Genomic DNA, 15848 nt, shown 5'->3' on the forward strand with positions numbered 1-15848 from the left:
AATCACAACTCAATCACTAAAATGCTTTTCTAGAGAACCATCACACTTGAGTATGTAGCCAAAGTGCTTTACACATACCTCCTATTTCATCACTCAGAATATTTAAAAATGTATACTCAAGGGTAGAGATTACAATCAATTTTTACTGTTTCATCAAGGGCATTCTTAAGTGAAAGTCACGTTTTAAAAATTGCAAGTGGTCAGGTTCGGTGGCTCATGCCTGTAATCCCTGCACTTTGGGAGGCCAAGGCAGGTGGATCATGAGGTCAGGAGTTCAAGACCATCCTGGCCAAGACTGTGAAACCCCATCTCTATTAAAAATACAAAAATTAGCCGGGCGCGGTGGCAGGTGCCTGTAATCCCAGCTATTTGGGAGGCTGAGGCAGGAGAATTGCTTGAACTCGGGCGGCTGAGGTTGTTGCAGTGAGCTGAGATTGCACCGCTGCACTCCAGCCTGGGCGACAGAGACTCCGTCTCAAAAAAAAAAAAAAAAAAAAAAAAAACAAATAATAATAATAATAATGCAAGTGCATGGCCAGAAAGAATAGAGACTACTAGTCCAGTCTGTTGCCACTGACTTGATTGGTATGTAATTACGCAGCAGCAGCTTTATCCATCATTGGTGTAAATGTCAACATGGTGAAAAAGGCAAAAACTATCATAGTATCATTATAAAAATAGTTGTTGTTTTGTTGCTGTCTAGACAGTCTCACTCTGTCACCCAGACTGAAGTGTGGTGGTATGATCAATCACAGCTCACTGCAGCCTTGACCTCCCAGGCCCAAGGCATCCTCCCACCTTAGCTTTCCTAGTAGCCGGGACCACAGCCATGCGCCACCACGTCTGGCTAATTTTATTTTTTATATTAGGCTGGTGCAATACAAACAGGGTCTTACTCTGTTGCTAAGGCTGGTCTTGAAATCCTGGGCTCAAGTGATATTCCCGCTTCAGCCTCTGAAAGTGTTGTGATCACAGGCGTGAGCCACTGTGCCCAGCTGAAAATAGTTTTGACCTCACAGGCTCACTATAAAAGGGCCATGGAGCCTAGGCTCCAACAGACCAGTTTGAGAACTACTGCTCTATATTAAGACTTTTTCAAACTATAATATGAACTTTATAATTATTCCATTAAAAGATATAAGCTTTAGCCACAGAAAAATCTTACTTTTGTGGGATCTTGTCATTCTATCAGATTTAGCAGATGCATCCTTAACTCGGTTATGATATTCCAAAAGAAATGTTCGTTCATGCTCAAAGAAATCATCTACATCCTATAAGATCAAAAGAAAATATAAACTTTTTTCACTTATTTGCTTTAGTTTTATATGTAAATAACTTTATCATTATAAATATAAAAGATCATCAGTAAAATAGCACAGCTATCCTCAGTCAGACGTTATTATACTAATTTCACCAACAAGGCTTTAATAGACATGCATTTCTATCTATCAGGTAAGAAATCTTCTACGACTTTGTAACCGAAGGCTTAGTGCTCCCCATATAGGTCCAAGTTCACATGCTGTACTCTCTTTTTTTTTTTTTGAGATGGAGTCTCACTCTGTCACCCAGGCTGGAGTGCAGTGGCGTGATCTTGGTTCACTGCAACCTCTGCCTCTCGGGTTCAAGCGATTCTCCTGCCTCAGCGTCCCAATAGCTGAGACTACAGGTGCGCACCACTGCACCCAGCTAATTTTTTTTCTTTTTCTTTTTTAGGCAGAGTCTCGCTCTGTCACCAGGCTGGAGTGCAGTGGCGCGATCTCAGCTCACTGCAACCTCAGCCTCCTGGGTTCAAGTGATTCTCCTGCCCCAGCCTCCTGAGTAGCTGAGACTACGGGCAAGCGCCACCAAGCCCAGCTAATTTTTTTTTTTTTTGTATTTTTAGTAGAGACAGGGTTTCACCATGTTGGTCACGCTGGTCTCGAACTCCTCACCTCATGATCCACCCACCTCGGCCTCCCAAAGTGCTGGAATTACAGATGTGAGCCACCGCGCCCAGCCTAATTTTTGTATTTTTTAGTAGAGACAGGGTTTCACCATGTTGGCCAGGCTGGTCTCAAGTTTCTGACCTCAAGTGATCCACTCGCCTCGGCCTCCCAAATTGCTAAAGTGTTGGGATTACAGGCGTGAGCCACTGCACTTGGCCTTACATATTGTACTCTGAAACATGTTCTTATTTATGATCTGCCTCTACAATTTTGCTCTTCAATAAACATATTATTGCCAGCAGAAGTGATCAATTGCTTTTAAGGAAAAAGAAAACAATTCTGGTGGACAGAAGTGAAAATCTATTTTTCTTAGCCTGTTATATATTCTACTGGCCATTCCTGAAGGCTGTCTAGCCTTAGTCATTAAGGCCCTTTCTGACTGCACTGAGGAACCTGGCCAAACTATCGGAGAGCAACAATATCATTAACCACTGTCTTCAACCTTTTTTTAAAAATTATTATCTTCAGACAGAGTCTTGCTTTGTAATCCAGGCTGGACTGCAGTGGTGCAAACATGGCTCACTGCAGCCTCAACCTCCCTGGCTCAAGCAATCCTCCTGACTCAGCATCCCAAGTAGCTGGGACTACAGGTGCATGCCACAATGCCAAGCTAATTTTTGTATTTTTTTTTTTTTTTTTTGAGATGGAGTCTCGCTCTGTCGCCCAGGCTGGAGTGCAGTGGCGCGATCTCGGCTCACTGCAAGCTCCGCCTCCTGGGTTCACGCCATTCTCCTGCCTCAGCCTCTCCGAGTAGCTGGGACTACAGGCGCCCGCCACCACGCCCGGCTAATTTTTTGTATTTTTTAGTAGAGACGGGGTTTCACCGTGTTAGCCAGGATGGTCTCGATCTCCTGACCTCGTGATTCACCCGCCTCGGCCTCCCAAAGTGCTGGGATTACAGGCGTGAGCCACCGCGCCCGGCCAATTTTTGTATTTTTTATAGAGACAGGGTTTCGTCATGTTGCCCAGGCTGGTCTTAAACTCCTGAGTTCAAATGATCCACCTGCCTCAGCCTCCCAAAGTGTTAGGATTCCAGGAGTGAGCCACTGCACCTGGCACAAAAATAAAATTAATAGTATTTTACTCCCTTCTACATTACCAATCATTAAGTGAAAAAGCATCAGCTGACAGGATATAATTGGAGACCCATATCAACAGAACACAAGCAGCAAGAGTTAGTACTGACAAAATTTCACTGAATCTGTAATTCAGCTGGATACAGTGGCTCACACCTGTAATCCCAGCACTTTGGGGAAGCCGAGGTGGGCAGATCACTTCAGCCCAGGAGTTCAGCCTGGGCAACACGGCAAAACTCTGTCTCTACAAAAAATACAAAAATGACCTGGGTGTGATGGCGTGTATCTATAGTTCCAGCTACTTGGGAGGTTGAAGTGGGAGGATCGCCTGAGCCTGGGAGGCAGAGGTTGCAGTGAGCCGAGACTGGGGCACTGCACAGCAGCCTAAGGCAACAGAGCAAGACCCTGTGTCTCAAAACACAAAATAAAATAAAAAATAAATATTAAAATAAAATTCATAATTCATAATACGTAACAGTTCTCTCTCTTTCACCCAGGCTGGAGTGCAATGACACAATCTTGGCTCACTGCAACCTCTGCCTCCGGGGTTCAGGCAATTCTCCTGCCTCAAAAGCCTCCCGAGTAGCTGGGATTACAGCCATGCGCCACCATGCCTGGCTAATTTTGTATTTTTAGTAGAGACAGGGTTTCTCCATGTTGGTCAGGCTGGTCTCGAACTCTCGACCTCAGGTGATCCGCCTGCCTTGGCCTCCCAAAGTGCTAGGATTATAGGCGTGAGCCACTGTGCCCGGCCACAGTTTTCTTAATTGTAAAAATATGGATAAAACTAACTGGCAGGGTTGTTGTGAAGATCACACAAGAAAATGTGGGCTACCAATCAACACATTATAAGTGTTCAACAATGTTATTACTCTATTAATAAAATTATCAAAATTATAATCAACATAGTGGTTTACATTTAATGGCTAAGAAAAATGGTTATTAATGAATAAGCAGCATCAAATGGAAGTAAGCTGAGTCCTTGGAAAGCAGCCACAGAACGTGGACTGTCAAGTATCCACTGACCCGTCTCTGAAAAATCAGAGTATAAATCAAATAATACTCTACACACCGATTTTATTATGGATGTGTCTATAAAAACAGGCAATGATGACAAAACAGCATTCCTTTTTTCCTAGTATTTGCTTGATAATATAAACATTTTTCTCATATTTTAATCGTAAGAATCTTCAGATAAATCAACTCTCATACCATTTTTAGAACATCATTAAGAAAAATATAGGTGTTTTTGGCCGGGCATGGTGGCTCACGCCTGTAATCCCAGCACTTTGGGAGGCCGAGGCGGGCGGATCACGAGGTCAGGAGATCGAGACCATCCTGGCTAACACGGTGAAACCCCGTCTCCGCTAAAAATACAAAAAATTAGCCGGGCGAGGTGGCAGGCGCCTGTAGTCCCAGCTACTCGGGAGGCTGAGGCAGGAGAATGGCGTGAACCCGGGAGGCAGAGCCTGCAGCAAGCCGAGATCGCGCCACTGCACTCCAGCCTGGGCGACAGAGCAAGACTCCTCAAAAAAAAAAAAGAAAAATATAGGTGTTTTTGGCTGGGCGCAGTGGCTCACGCCTGTAATCCCAGCACTTTGCGATGCCAAGGTGGGCAAATCACGAGGTCAGGAGATGGAGACCATCTTGGCTAACACGGTGAAACCCCCCATCTCTACTAAAAATACAAAAAAATTAGCTGGGTGTGGTGGCGGGCGCCTATAGTCCCAGCTACTCGGGAGGCTGAGGCAGAATGGTGTGAACCCAGGAGGCGGACTTTGCAGTGGGCCAAGATCGCGCCACTGCACTCCAGCCTGGGCGACAGAGCGAGACTGTCTCAAAAAAAAAAAAAAAAAAAGAAAAGAAAAGAAAAAAGACAAATATAGGTGTTTTCCACACATATTATTTCATTCAATCTTTTTAATAAGTAAGTAAGGTAGGTAGTATTATTAACCTTATTTTGAAAATGGAAAATCTGGCTGGGCGCAGTGGTTCGCACCTTTAATCCCAGCACTTTGGGAGGCCGAGGCAGACAGATCATGAGGTCAAGAGTTCGAGACCAGCCTGGCCAATATGGTGAAACCCTGTCTCTACTAAAAATACAAAAATTAGCCGGGCGTGGTGGCATGTGCTTGTAATCCCAGCTACTCAGGAGGCTGAGGCAGGAGAATTGCTTGAACCTGGCAGGCGGATGTTGCAGTGAGCCAAGATTATGCCACTGCACTCCAGCCTGGGCAACAGAGCAAGACTCTATCTCAGAAAAAAAAAAGAGAGAAAATGGAAAAACTGAGATCCAGAAAAAGAAAAGAAAGTAACTTTTCCCAAGGACAACAGAGACAGGGTCTCACTGTCGCCCAGGCTGGAGTGCAGTGGCAAAATCTTAGCTCACTGCAACCTCCGCCTCCAAGGTTCCTCAGCCTCTCGAGTAGCTGGGATTACAGGCACGCAGGACTACCGCCCAGCTAATTTTTGTATTTTTAGTAGAGACAGGGTTTCACCATGTTGGACAGGTTCGTCTCAAAAACTCCTGACCTCAAATGATCCACCCACCTTGGCCTCCCAAAGTGCTGGGATTACAGGCGTGAGCCACCGTGCCCGGCCTCAATTGAGATCTTCTAACTCCAAAGCTGAACCTAGGTCTGCCCCTAACATTTCCAAAGCTAAATATTAAATGTAAAAACAGAAGCAGTACCTCTTGGTATACTCTGCAGCTCTGTCTGTCCTGCATCTAGGAGGACTTCATGTGCATGTGGGTGGACATTCCAAATTGCACACTGTCCCTCCCCTCCACCCACCTGCCCCATGGTAACCCCTTAACCACTCACGGAATACATATGAATGGCATAAACTCAAGAACTTGCCCACGTAGGAACTGCAAGGCTTGGGATTTGGGTAGGGAAACGGGGGATTCTAGAAACCTGGAACCTGGTCTGATGTGAAGGGAAGGGGTGTGGGCTCCAGTTGGGCAAATTCCCTTGCCTTAAGACTTCTCATCCGTTGCAGAAGGGAATGCTCTAAAGAGAGGAATCTAGGTCAGGGAGATTCCTCCTGTTCATAGGACTAAAGATTCTAACCGTCCACATGTCTTTTACTCTAATTCTGCACATCTGAAATCTCAATCTCCCTTTTAAAAGAAGTCTCAACTAATACCACAGTTAATCAAATAAAATCTTACCTTTACTCCTGAAACGATTACTCCATCTGCTGATTTAACCATATTTTTAAAGAAGTCTTCAAGTTTCTCTTTTTTATTTTTTCCTCGCACACTCAACTGAAAGAAAGGTAATTTAACATTTTTTAAGGTTACAAATGGAAAGCAGTGTCTCCTTTATTCTTTGACATTTAAATGGCAATCTCAAAAGGATCCTAGTTTTTAATATTAATAAAGTGGCAATTTCATCATGCACATCAATGATTTTCAAATTTTAGGGCATAAAAAAGGAGTTTGGTAATAATATAGATATTCAGGACTCTCAAAGATTCAGGTTCAGCTGGTCTACAAGAAGGCCTAGATATTTCACATTTTACGAGCATATCTGATAATTCTGTTGCAAGCAGCCCTCTCACCATATTTTGTCAAATACTGCTATATAAAATTTTAAAAGACAAAATTTTAGCTCACGAGTTCCTTTAAACGTGAAATTTACTGGGGCATAATATACCATTGTATGATTCCGCAATAACTCTGAATATATATCCTATACATTTGGAACTCTGAACTCATCCAAGTACCTCTTGTCTGGCTTTTGGGGTCAGCAATTTATAGCACAAGGGACACAAAAAAGATGACTTTGAACATGAATGGTTATCCAAGGGCAAAACCAACAAGCAGCAGCTAACTCTTTGACTCCTAGCACTTGCTGTATCAGGGTGCCCCATAAAGGAGCAATCCATCTAATTCCCGTATACTTCCATTGCTTCAATGCCCACCTTTATGTAAATGACTCACAGATCTCTATCACTACCTGCTATGGTCTGAATGTATGTGTCCCCCTAAAATTCATATGGTGAAAAAAAATTTTTTTTGAGACACTGTCTCCCTCTGTCATCCAGGCTGAAATGCAGTGGCGTGATCTCGGCTCACTGCAACATCTGCCTTCTGGGTTCAAGGAATTTTCCTGCCTCAGCCTCCCGAGTAGCTGGGACCACAGGCATGTACCATCATGCCCGACTATTTTTAGTAGAGATGGGATTTCACTGTGTTGGTCAGAGCGGTCTTGAACTCCTGACCTCAGGTGATCCAACCACCTTGGCCTCCCGAAGTGCTGGGATTACAGGCGTGAGCCACCACGACTGGCCCATATCTTGAAGCTTAACCCCCAAGGTAATGATAATTAAGAGGTGGGCCTGAGCCAGGCACAGTGGCTCGTGCCTGGAGTCCCAGCTACTTGGGAGGCTGAGGTGGGAGGATCATTTGACGCCAGGAGTTTGAGGCTGCAATGTGCTACAACTGCACCTGTGAATAGCCACTGCATTTCAGCCTGGGCAATACAGCAAGACTCCACCTCTTAAAAATAGGTGAAGCTTTTGAGAAGTGATTAGGTCATGAGGGTGGAGCCTTCATAAATGGGATTAGTCCTTGTAAGAGGCTGAGGGAATGTTACCCTCTTGCCCCTTCCTTCTGCTATGTGAGGACACAACACAAAGGGCCACCTATGAAGCAGAGGGCCCTCACCAGACACACAATCTGCTAGCACCCTGATCTTGGGCTTCCCATTCTCCAGAACTGTAAATGATAAATTTCGTTGTTTATAAATTACCCAGTCTAAGGTATTTTGTTATAGCAGCCAAACAGACTAGAATACTACCCATAAGCTCTTTGCTTAACCTTGTATGTTATATCCAATTGCCCACATCATTTCCTTACATGGAGACTGTAACTGTAACTTCACATTAGTTGAGTCTAACACAGTGCTCATTATAATCTAATCTCTGGGCTGGGCATGGTGGCTCAAGCCTGTAATCCCAGCACTTTGGGAGGCCAAGGCTGGTGGATCACCTGAGGTCAGGAGTTTGAAACTACCCTTGACCAACATGGTGAAACCCCATCTCTACTAAAAATACTAAAATTAGCTGGGCGTCGTGGCATCCGCCTATAATCCCAGCTACTAGGGAGACTGAGGCAAGAGAATCTTTTGAACCCAGGAGGCAGAGGTTGCCATGAGCCAAGATCGCGCCATTGCATTCCAGCCTGGACAATAAGAGCGAAACTCCATCTAAAAAAAAAAAAAAAAAAAATTAGCCGGGCATGGTGAAACGTGCCTGTAATCCCAGCTACTCGGGAGGCTGAGGCTGGAGAATCGCTTGCACCTGGGAGGCAGCGGTTGCACTGAGCCGAGATCGCACCACCGTACTCAAGCCTGGGCAACAGAGCAAGACTCTATGTCAAAAAAAAAAAAATCTCATCTCCAAAATTTCTGTCTTCCCTCTTTGATTTGTGGCCCCTTCATCAGAACACTCTCTCTGACTCCGACCTGTTCCCTAAAATTCCATACTTCTCATTAAAATCTTGAAATTTTTATAACTTCTTCCTTTTCCTCATAACTCAAATTCTAACAGCAAATGACTTAAAACTGTCCCTTTCCACACCTACTCTCCTAGTTAAAAGTCTTCATCATCTCTTTCCTAGACTGAAGTATTAGTTAATAATTCTCATCTTATTCCAATCCATTCTGTTGCCTGGGACAGCTTTCTAAAATCAAATTTTGAGCATCTCACCCTTACTCAAAAACTTTAGTTTCTTTTCTCTTTTTTCTCTTTTGAGACAGCATATCACTCTGTCACCCATGCTATGGCACAATTGCAGCTCACTGCAACCTCCGCCTCCCACATTCAAGTGATTCTCATGTCTCAGCCTTCCAAGCAGCTGGGATTACAGGCAAGCGCCACCATGCCCAGCTAATGTTTTTTTAGTAAAGACGGGTTTCACCATGTTGCCCAAGCTGGTCTTGAACTCCTGGCCTCAAGTGAATGCCTTGCCTCAGCCTCCCAAAGTGTTGGGATTACAGGAATCAGCCACCGCACCCGGCATTTTTCTTTCTTCTTCTTTTTTTTTTTTTTAAAAACAGAGACAGGGTCTCACTATGTTGCCCAGGCTGGTCTCGAACTCCTTGGCTCAAGCAATGCTCCTGCCTCAGCCTCCCAAAGAACTGGGATTAAAGGTGTGACTTACCACACCTGGCCCAAATTCTTTGATCTTGAGGTTAACCTGTACATGAGCACTATGCTGTATTTATTTTCTGCGAAAATTATGAATTAATCTTGTCATCCAAACACAGGTTCCAAGATTTGTATCAGTCATTCAGTAAAAAATTTTTTGCCAGCACTATGAATGAAGAAATCTTTTTTTTTTTTTTTTTTTTGAGACGGAGTCTCGCTCTGTCTCCCAGGCTGGAGTGCAGTGGCGCAATCTCAGCTCACTGCAAGCTCTGCCTCCCGGGTTCACGCCATTCTCCTGCCTCAGCCTCTCCGAGTAGCTGGGACTACAGGCGCCCGCCACCACGCCCGGCTAATTTTTTTTTTGTATTTTTAGTAGAGACGGGGTTTCACCGTGGTCTCGATCTCCTGACCTCGTGATCCGCCCGCCTCAGCCTCCCAAAGTGCTGGGATTACAAGCGTGAGCCACCGCGCCCGGCCGAATGAAGAAATCTTTAAAGTGCAACCACCTTGGCCGGATGCGGTGGCTCACACCTGTAATCCCAGCACTAAGGGAGGCCAACGCAGGCAGATCACCTGAGGTCAGGAGTTTGAGACCAGCCTGACCAACATGGCGAAACGCTGTCTCTACTAAAATACAAAAATTAGCCGGGTATGGTGGCTACTCAGGAGATGGAGGCAGAGGAATCGCTTGAACCTGGGAGGCAGACGTTGTAGTGAGCTGATATAGTGCCACTGCACTCCAGCCTGGGCAACAGAGACTCTGTCTCAAAAAAAAAAAAAAAAAAAGAGTTTTTAGGCAGGGAAGGAAAAAATAAGGAGGGATCAGCACCAATGGTCAGTTAAACAGATCCAGAGTCAATAATTTACCCAAATCTGGAATTCTTTAGCTCACTCACCTCCTTGGAATTCTCTACAAGGCTTCAGAAGACTCCAAACTCAAATTTAAGAAACATTAGTTAATGTGATAACCGTATTTCTTTCTTTTTTTTTTTTTTTTTTTTGAGACAGAGTCTCGCTTTGTCACCCAGGCTGGAATGCAGTGGCATGACCTTGGCTCACTGCAACCTCCGCCTCCCGGGTTCAAGCGATTCTCTTGCCTCAGTCTCCCAAGTAGCTGGGACTACAGGCATGCACCACCAAGCCCAGCTAATGTTTGTATTTTAAGTAGAAACGGGGTTTCACCATATTGGCCAGGCTGGTCTCAAACTCCTGACCTTGTGATCCACCCACCTCGGCCTCCCAAAGTGCTGGGATTATAGGCTGAGCCACCGTGCCTGGCCCCTACTTCTTAAGAGGTTTGCAATTAAGGATTACAAAAAAAATCAGTATCCCTTGTAGTAACATGATTTCTTCATTTATTATTTTTATTTTTTGAGATGGGAATTTCACTCTTGTCCCCCAAGCTGGAGTGCAATGGCACGATCTTAGCTCTCTGCAACCTCCGCCTCACAGGTTCAAGTGATTCTCCTGTCTCAGCCTCCCGAGCAGCTGGGATTACAGGTGCCCGCCACCATGCCCAGATAATTTTTGTATTTTTAGTAGAGATGGGGTTTCACCATGTTGGCCAGGCTCGCCTCAAACTCCTGACCTCAGGTGATCTGCCTGGCTCGGCCTCCCAAAGTGTTGGGATTACAGGCATGAGCCACCATGCCTGGCTAGTAACATGCTTAACTATCATTCTGTCAATTAATCTACTCAAGTTCTACTGAAATAACTGCATTACTACTGAAAAAGTGCCACTTAAACTACCTTGAAAAATACAAACAGGCCAGGCGTGGCTCACGCCTCTAATCCCAGCACTTTGGGTGGCTGAGGTGGGTGGATCACCTGAGGTCAGGAGTTCCAGACCAGACTGGCCAACATGGTGAAACTCCGTCTCTACTAAAAATACAAAAATTAGGCCGGGCGCAGTGGCTTATGCCTGTAATCCCAGCACTTTGGGAGGCTAAGGTGGGCGGATCACCTGAGGCCAGGAGTGCGAGACCAGCCTGACCAATATGGAGAAACCCCGTCTCTATTAAAAATACTAAAATTATCTTGGCATGGTGGCGCATTCCTGTAATCTCAGCTAGTCTGAAGCAGAAGAATCGCTTGAACCAAGGAGGCAGAGGTTGTGGGTGAGCCAAGATCATGCCGTTGCACTCCAGCCTGGGAAACAAGAGCGAAACTCTGTCTCAAAAAAAAAAAAAAATTAGCTGGGCATGGTGGCATGCGCCTGTAGTCCCAGCTAATCGGGAGGCTGAGGCACGAGAATCACTTGAACCTGGGAGGAGGAGGTTGCAGTGAGCAGAGATTGTGCCACGGCACTTCAGCCTGGACGACAGAACAAGACTGTCTCAAAAAAAAAAAAAAAAAAAGAAAAACACAAACATTCTAAAAAAAAAAAAGGCCTTGAGCCTTTTCTAACTACTCTTGCCTTTTCCAATGACTCTTTAAAAAGAAAACTTGGGCCGGGTGCAGTGGCTCACGCCTGTAATCCCAGCACTTTGGGAGGCCAAGGTGGGCGGATCATGAGGTCAGGAGATTGAGACCATTCTGGCTAACACTGTGAAACCCCATCTTTACTACAAAATAGAAAAAATTAGCCTGGCGTGGTGGCGGGCGCCTGTAGTCCCAGCTACTAGGGAGGCTGAGGCAGGAGAATGGCGTGCAACTAGGAGGCAGAGCTTGCAGTGAGCCAAGATCATGCCAACGTACTCCAGCCTGGGAGACAGAGCGAGATTCCGTCTCAAAAAAAAAAAAAAAAAAGAAAAGAAAACTTGACCACCAATCAATGTGATACTCACATCTTGATTATATTCCAAGAAGACATGGAAATTTAAATCTTTTCTCAAAATAGGATGTGCTGCCACACGACACAGGAACACTTCATGCATCGCAACTGTCTTCTTGAATATTGCCAAATATTCACTAGAAACAATATACAAAATTAAAGGTAAAAAACTCCATCAAATAAAAAGTCACCTGCAACCATTTTTTTCAGAAAATACTCTGGATTATTCCAAATGCAAAATTAGAGATACAAAGATACAATTCATGTAAACAAGGGTTTTAGTTGAACTGTTAATACATAAAACCCAGCTTTGAAAAAGGTTTCATGCCAGTTAATAATATTTATATCTAAATGTTAATATTTTTAAGTTTTACAAATTTTTCTTACTTTTGCGAGTTGATGTTAAAGTTAACTATAGGGCTGCTTGTTCTCAGCTCTACAGAAAGTATGCTACAAATTATTTGATAGATCTTAATGATTCAATATCTAATTACTGCTTTTAAACAACTTAGTACAAAAAAATTAAAACCCAAACCTCAGTGAGCATATTTTCAACGTTAATAATTATTTTCATCTAATTACCCAAACATACAAGAAACACACCATGAAGAAACTGATTTTTTTTGCCATTACACCAAAGAAATGTGTTTAAAATATTTTAATACCAGCAGTGAATCCCAGAGATCACAAAGTAACACATGTCAGTTTGGGGGAAAAAAAAAAAAAACATTCAAGGAAAAGGCCTGATATTCTTGCTTCAACTACGTGCAAGAAGGATAAGTTTTACATACCAGCAAACCAGCAGGACCAATGTTGGGAGAAGTTTGATCTCTGTGAGGGCAGTCATTCAGTGAAGACAAAAAAGAAGGATGCAGAGGATGGAGGTAGCAGTAGAATAAACCCAAGGTTCTCTGTTATCCAACCCCTAACCAGACCACAAAAGAATCATGATCAGGGCCACTGGAAAATCACAGATTCTTTGATATTAATGTGCTCTGCTCATTTCCAGTTTTCAGTCTTATAAACTTTGAATATATATCTGTCTGCTATCAGACCACTGCTTGCATCCAAGACCTGCTTTGCTGATTCATCTTTTCAAGAGTTTAGCATCCTGAAGAGGAGTACAGTAGCAGTGTGAATATATAACTAAAAACTAAAACTAGCGGAGGGTGAGAAGAGGAAATGCATGAAGGGGAGAAATGACCAGAAAAAGTGACAGAGGTGATAACTAAGGAAAATTATTTCCTTGTACAACTCTCAAAATAGAGAAACATATTCAGCAAATCCAAAAGTACTCCAAATGTTTAATGAAAGGAGAAAGATTCTGTGTTTTCAGCAAATACACTAAAAACGAAATATGGGTTGAGTATCCCTACCCGAAAATCTGAAATCCAAAATACTCCAAAATCTGAAATTTTTTAAACAAAGACATGATGCTCAAAGGAAATATTCATCAGAACACTTCAGATTTCAGATTAGGGGTACTCAACCAGTAAGTATAATGCAAATACTCCAAAAAAAAATTAAAATCCAAAATGCACTCCCAGGCATTCTGCATAAGTGATACTCAACCTGTACATAATTTCCCTTTCTTCTTTTCTCTGCCTGTGGCTTCTGCCCAAAGGGAAAAGAATATAGAAGCAAAGTAACTAGAGAATAGTTAAAAACTGTTTTTCATTAAATGACTATTAGTTTCATATATACTAGAAATGTATTAGATTCTTGAAAAAACTGTGATAATTCACACTACATACATATGCAGTTTTTAAGAAAACAGAATATATGCAGTTGCTCAGTACACTCTCTTTTGAGAAGTATGGCAATATGTCCATATTGAAAAAAGAGAACTAGGCTGGTAGTGACTAAGGCTTTGTAAATAGAAAAAAAAAAACAACAATGACTATTCTACTTTAAAAAGTCATGTTCTCTATTTCTTTTTCCCCTAAGTCCAAAGACAGACTGGACCTTTTACTTTTTTAAAAGAAGCTTTTGGATCTTCCACTTTCAACTTTCAGGGTCTATTTCAAACATGAATTTAAATAATTTTACAGTGGAGACAATTATTCTATAATTTTCCTGTAGGCTCTGATCATGATCATTAATACTGGTTGTATGACTTAAACCTGCATCTTCCAGAAAGGGTCTCCATGGTGAAACAATTAAAATGATGGGATATCAGAAAACAATAAAAAAGGCATTAAAGCAAGCACAATTAACAAAGGCAACGACAACCAAAAAAAAAATAAAAAATAAAAAAATCACATACGCTTCCAGTTCCTGTTTCATCTTTGTGAATTCTTCCTTCGTCATTGACCCTTCTCCTTCACCAAGCTTCTGTAGTTTTTCCCTTGAAGCATCAAAATCAGGTCTTGGTGGTGCTGGTGGAATCTGTAACAGGACCAAATCACTAATTTTAAGGAAATTTTCATTTCTTGAAGCATTGTACTACTGCCACCATAAAAGACTGTGTCTGGGAAAGCTAAGGGTATCCAGAATGAGCTAAACACCAGGAACACCCAAATTCAGATTGGAGAACTTGACTAGTTGTAGAAATTAAGTTTAGGCCAGGCGCAATGGCTCACGCCTATAATCCCAGCACTTTGGGAGGCCGAGGTGGGCGGATCACCTGAGGTCAGGAGTTCAAGACCAGCCTGGCCAACATGATGAAATCCCATCTCTACCAAAAATACAAAAATTAGCTGGGCCTGGTGGCAGGCGCCTGTAATCCCAGCGACTCGGGAGGCTGAGGCATGAGAACTGCTTGAACCCGGGAGTTGGAGGTTGCAGTGAGCCAAAATCGTACCGCTGCACTCCAGCCTGGGTGATAGAGGAAGACCCTGTCTCCAAAAAAAAAAAGTTATCTAACCTTTCTTTTTTTTTTTTTTTTGGAGATGGAGTCTTGCTCTGTTTCCCAGGCTGGAGTAGCTGGGATTATAAGCACGTGACACCACGCCCAGCTAATTTTTGTATTTTTGGTAGAGACAGCGTTTCGCCATGTTGGCCAGGCTGGTCTTGAACTCCTGGCCTCAGGTGATCCACCCACTTCAGGCTCCTAAAGTGCTGGGATTACAAGCGTGAGCCACCATGCCTGGCCTAGTTAACCTCTTAAAGACACTTCCAACTCTTCTTTTTTTGGGGGGGGGATGGAGTTTTGCTCTTGTTGCTCAACCTGGAGTGCGATGGCGTAATCTTGGCTCACCTCTGCCTCCTGGGTTCAAGTGATTCTCCTGCCTCGGCCTCCTGAGTAGCTGGGATTACAGGCATGCGCCATCATGCCTGGCTAATTTTGTATTTTTAGTAGAGATGCGGTTTCTCCATGTTGGTCAGGTTGGTCTCAAACTCCTGACCTCAGGTGATCCACCCACCTCGGCCTCCCAAAGTGCTGGGACTACAGGCGTGAGCCACCGTGGCCGGCCGAGACTTCCAACTCTTAAGTATCTGTCCAACTACGGTTTTTTCTTTTTCTTGAGACAGAGGCTCACTCTGTCACACAGGCTGGAGTGCGGTGGTGGGATCTTGACTCACTGCAACCTCTGCCTCCCAGGTTCAAGCAATTCTGCCTCAGCCTTCCGAGTATCTGGGATTACAGGCACCTGCCATAATGCCTGGCTAATTTTTAAAAATACTTTTAGTAGAGACGAGGTTTCACCATCTTGGCCAGGCTGGTCTTGAACTCCTGACCTCGTGATCCACCCGCCTCGGCCTCCCAAAGTGCTGGGATCACAGGCATGAGCTACCGCGCCCAGCCCCAACCATGGTTTTAAAACCAGTATGGTTTGTAACATCTCCTTAATCCCTAGGACAAGCCCATTTCAATTCTAACAAACGGTAAGATATTAAGTTTAAATGAGGGAA

At 43.7% G+C, this 15848-nt stretch overlaps 1 protein-coding gene across 2 annotated transcripts in view; it reads right to left on the bottom strand.

Moving 5' to 3' along the window:
- SNX6 (sorting nexin 6) overlaps window positions 1–15848 on the bottom strand; it is a 58123-nt gene that overhangs the window by 19933 nt on the left and 22342 nt on the right. For both annotated transcript variants that reach the window (XM_032179866.2, XM_032179865.3), the window contains 4 exons: window positions 14260–14381; window positions 12007–12130; window positions 6237–6332; window positions 1166–1271 (listed from right to left, as the gene is read on the bottom strand). In XM_032179866.2, coding sequence (XP_032035757.2) covers window positions 1166–1271; window positions 6237–6332; window positions 12007–12130; window positions 14260–14381 — 448 coding nt within the window. The remainder of the gene's footprint in view (window positions 1–1165; window positions 1272–6236; window positions 6333–12006; window positions 12131–14259; window positions 14382–15848) is intronic.

Source organism: Hylobates moloch, unplaced genomic scaffold (assembly GCF_009828535.3).
Source record: "Hylobates moloch isolate HMO894 unplaced genomic scaffold, HMol_V3 SCAFFOLD_16, whole genome shotgun sequence".
Lineage (NCBI taxonomy): Eukaryota > Metazoa > Chordata > Mammalia > Primates > Hylobatidae > Hylobates > Hylobates moloch.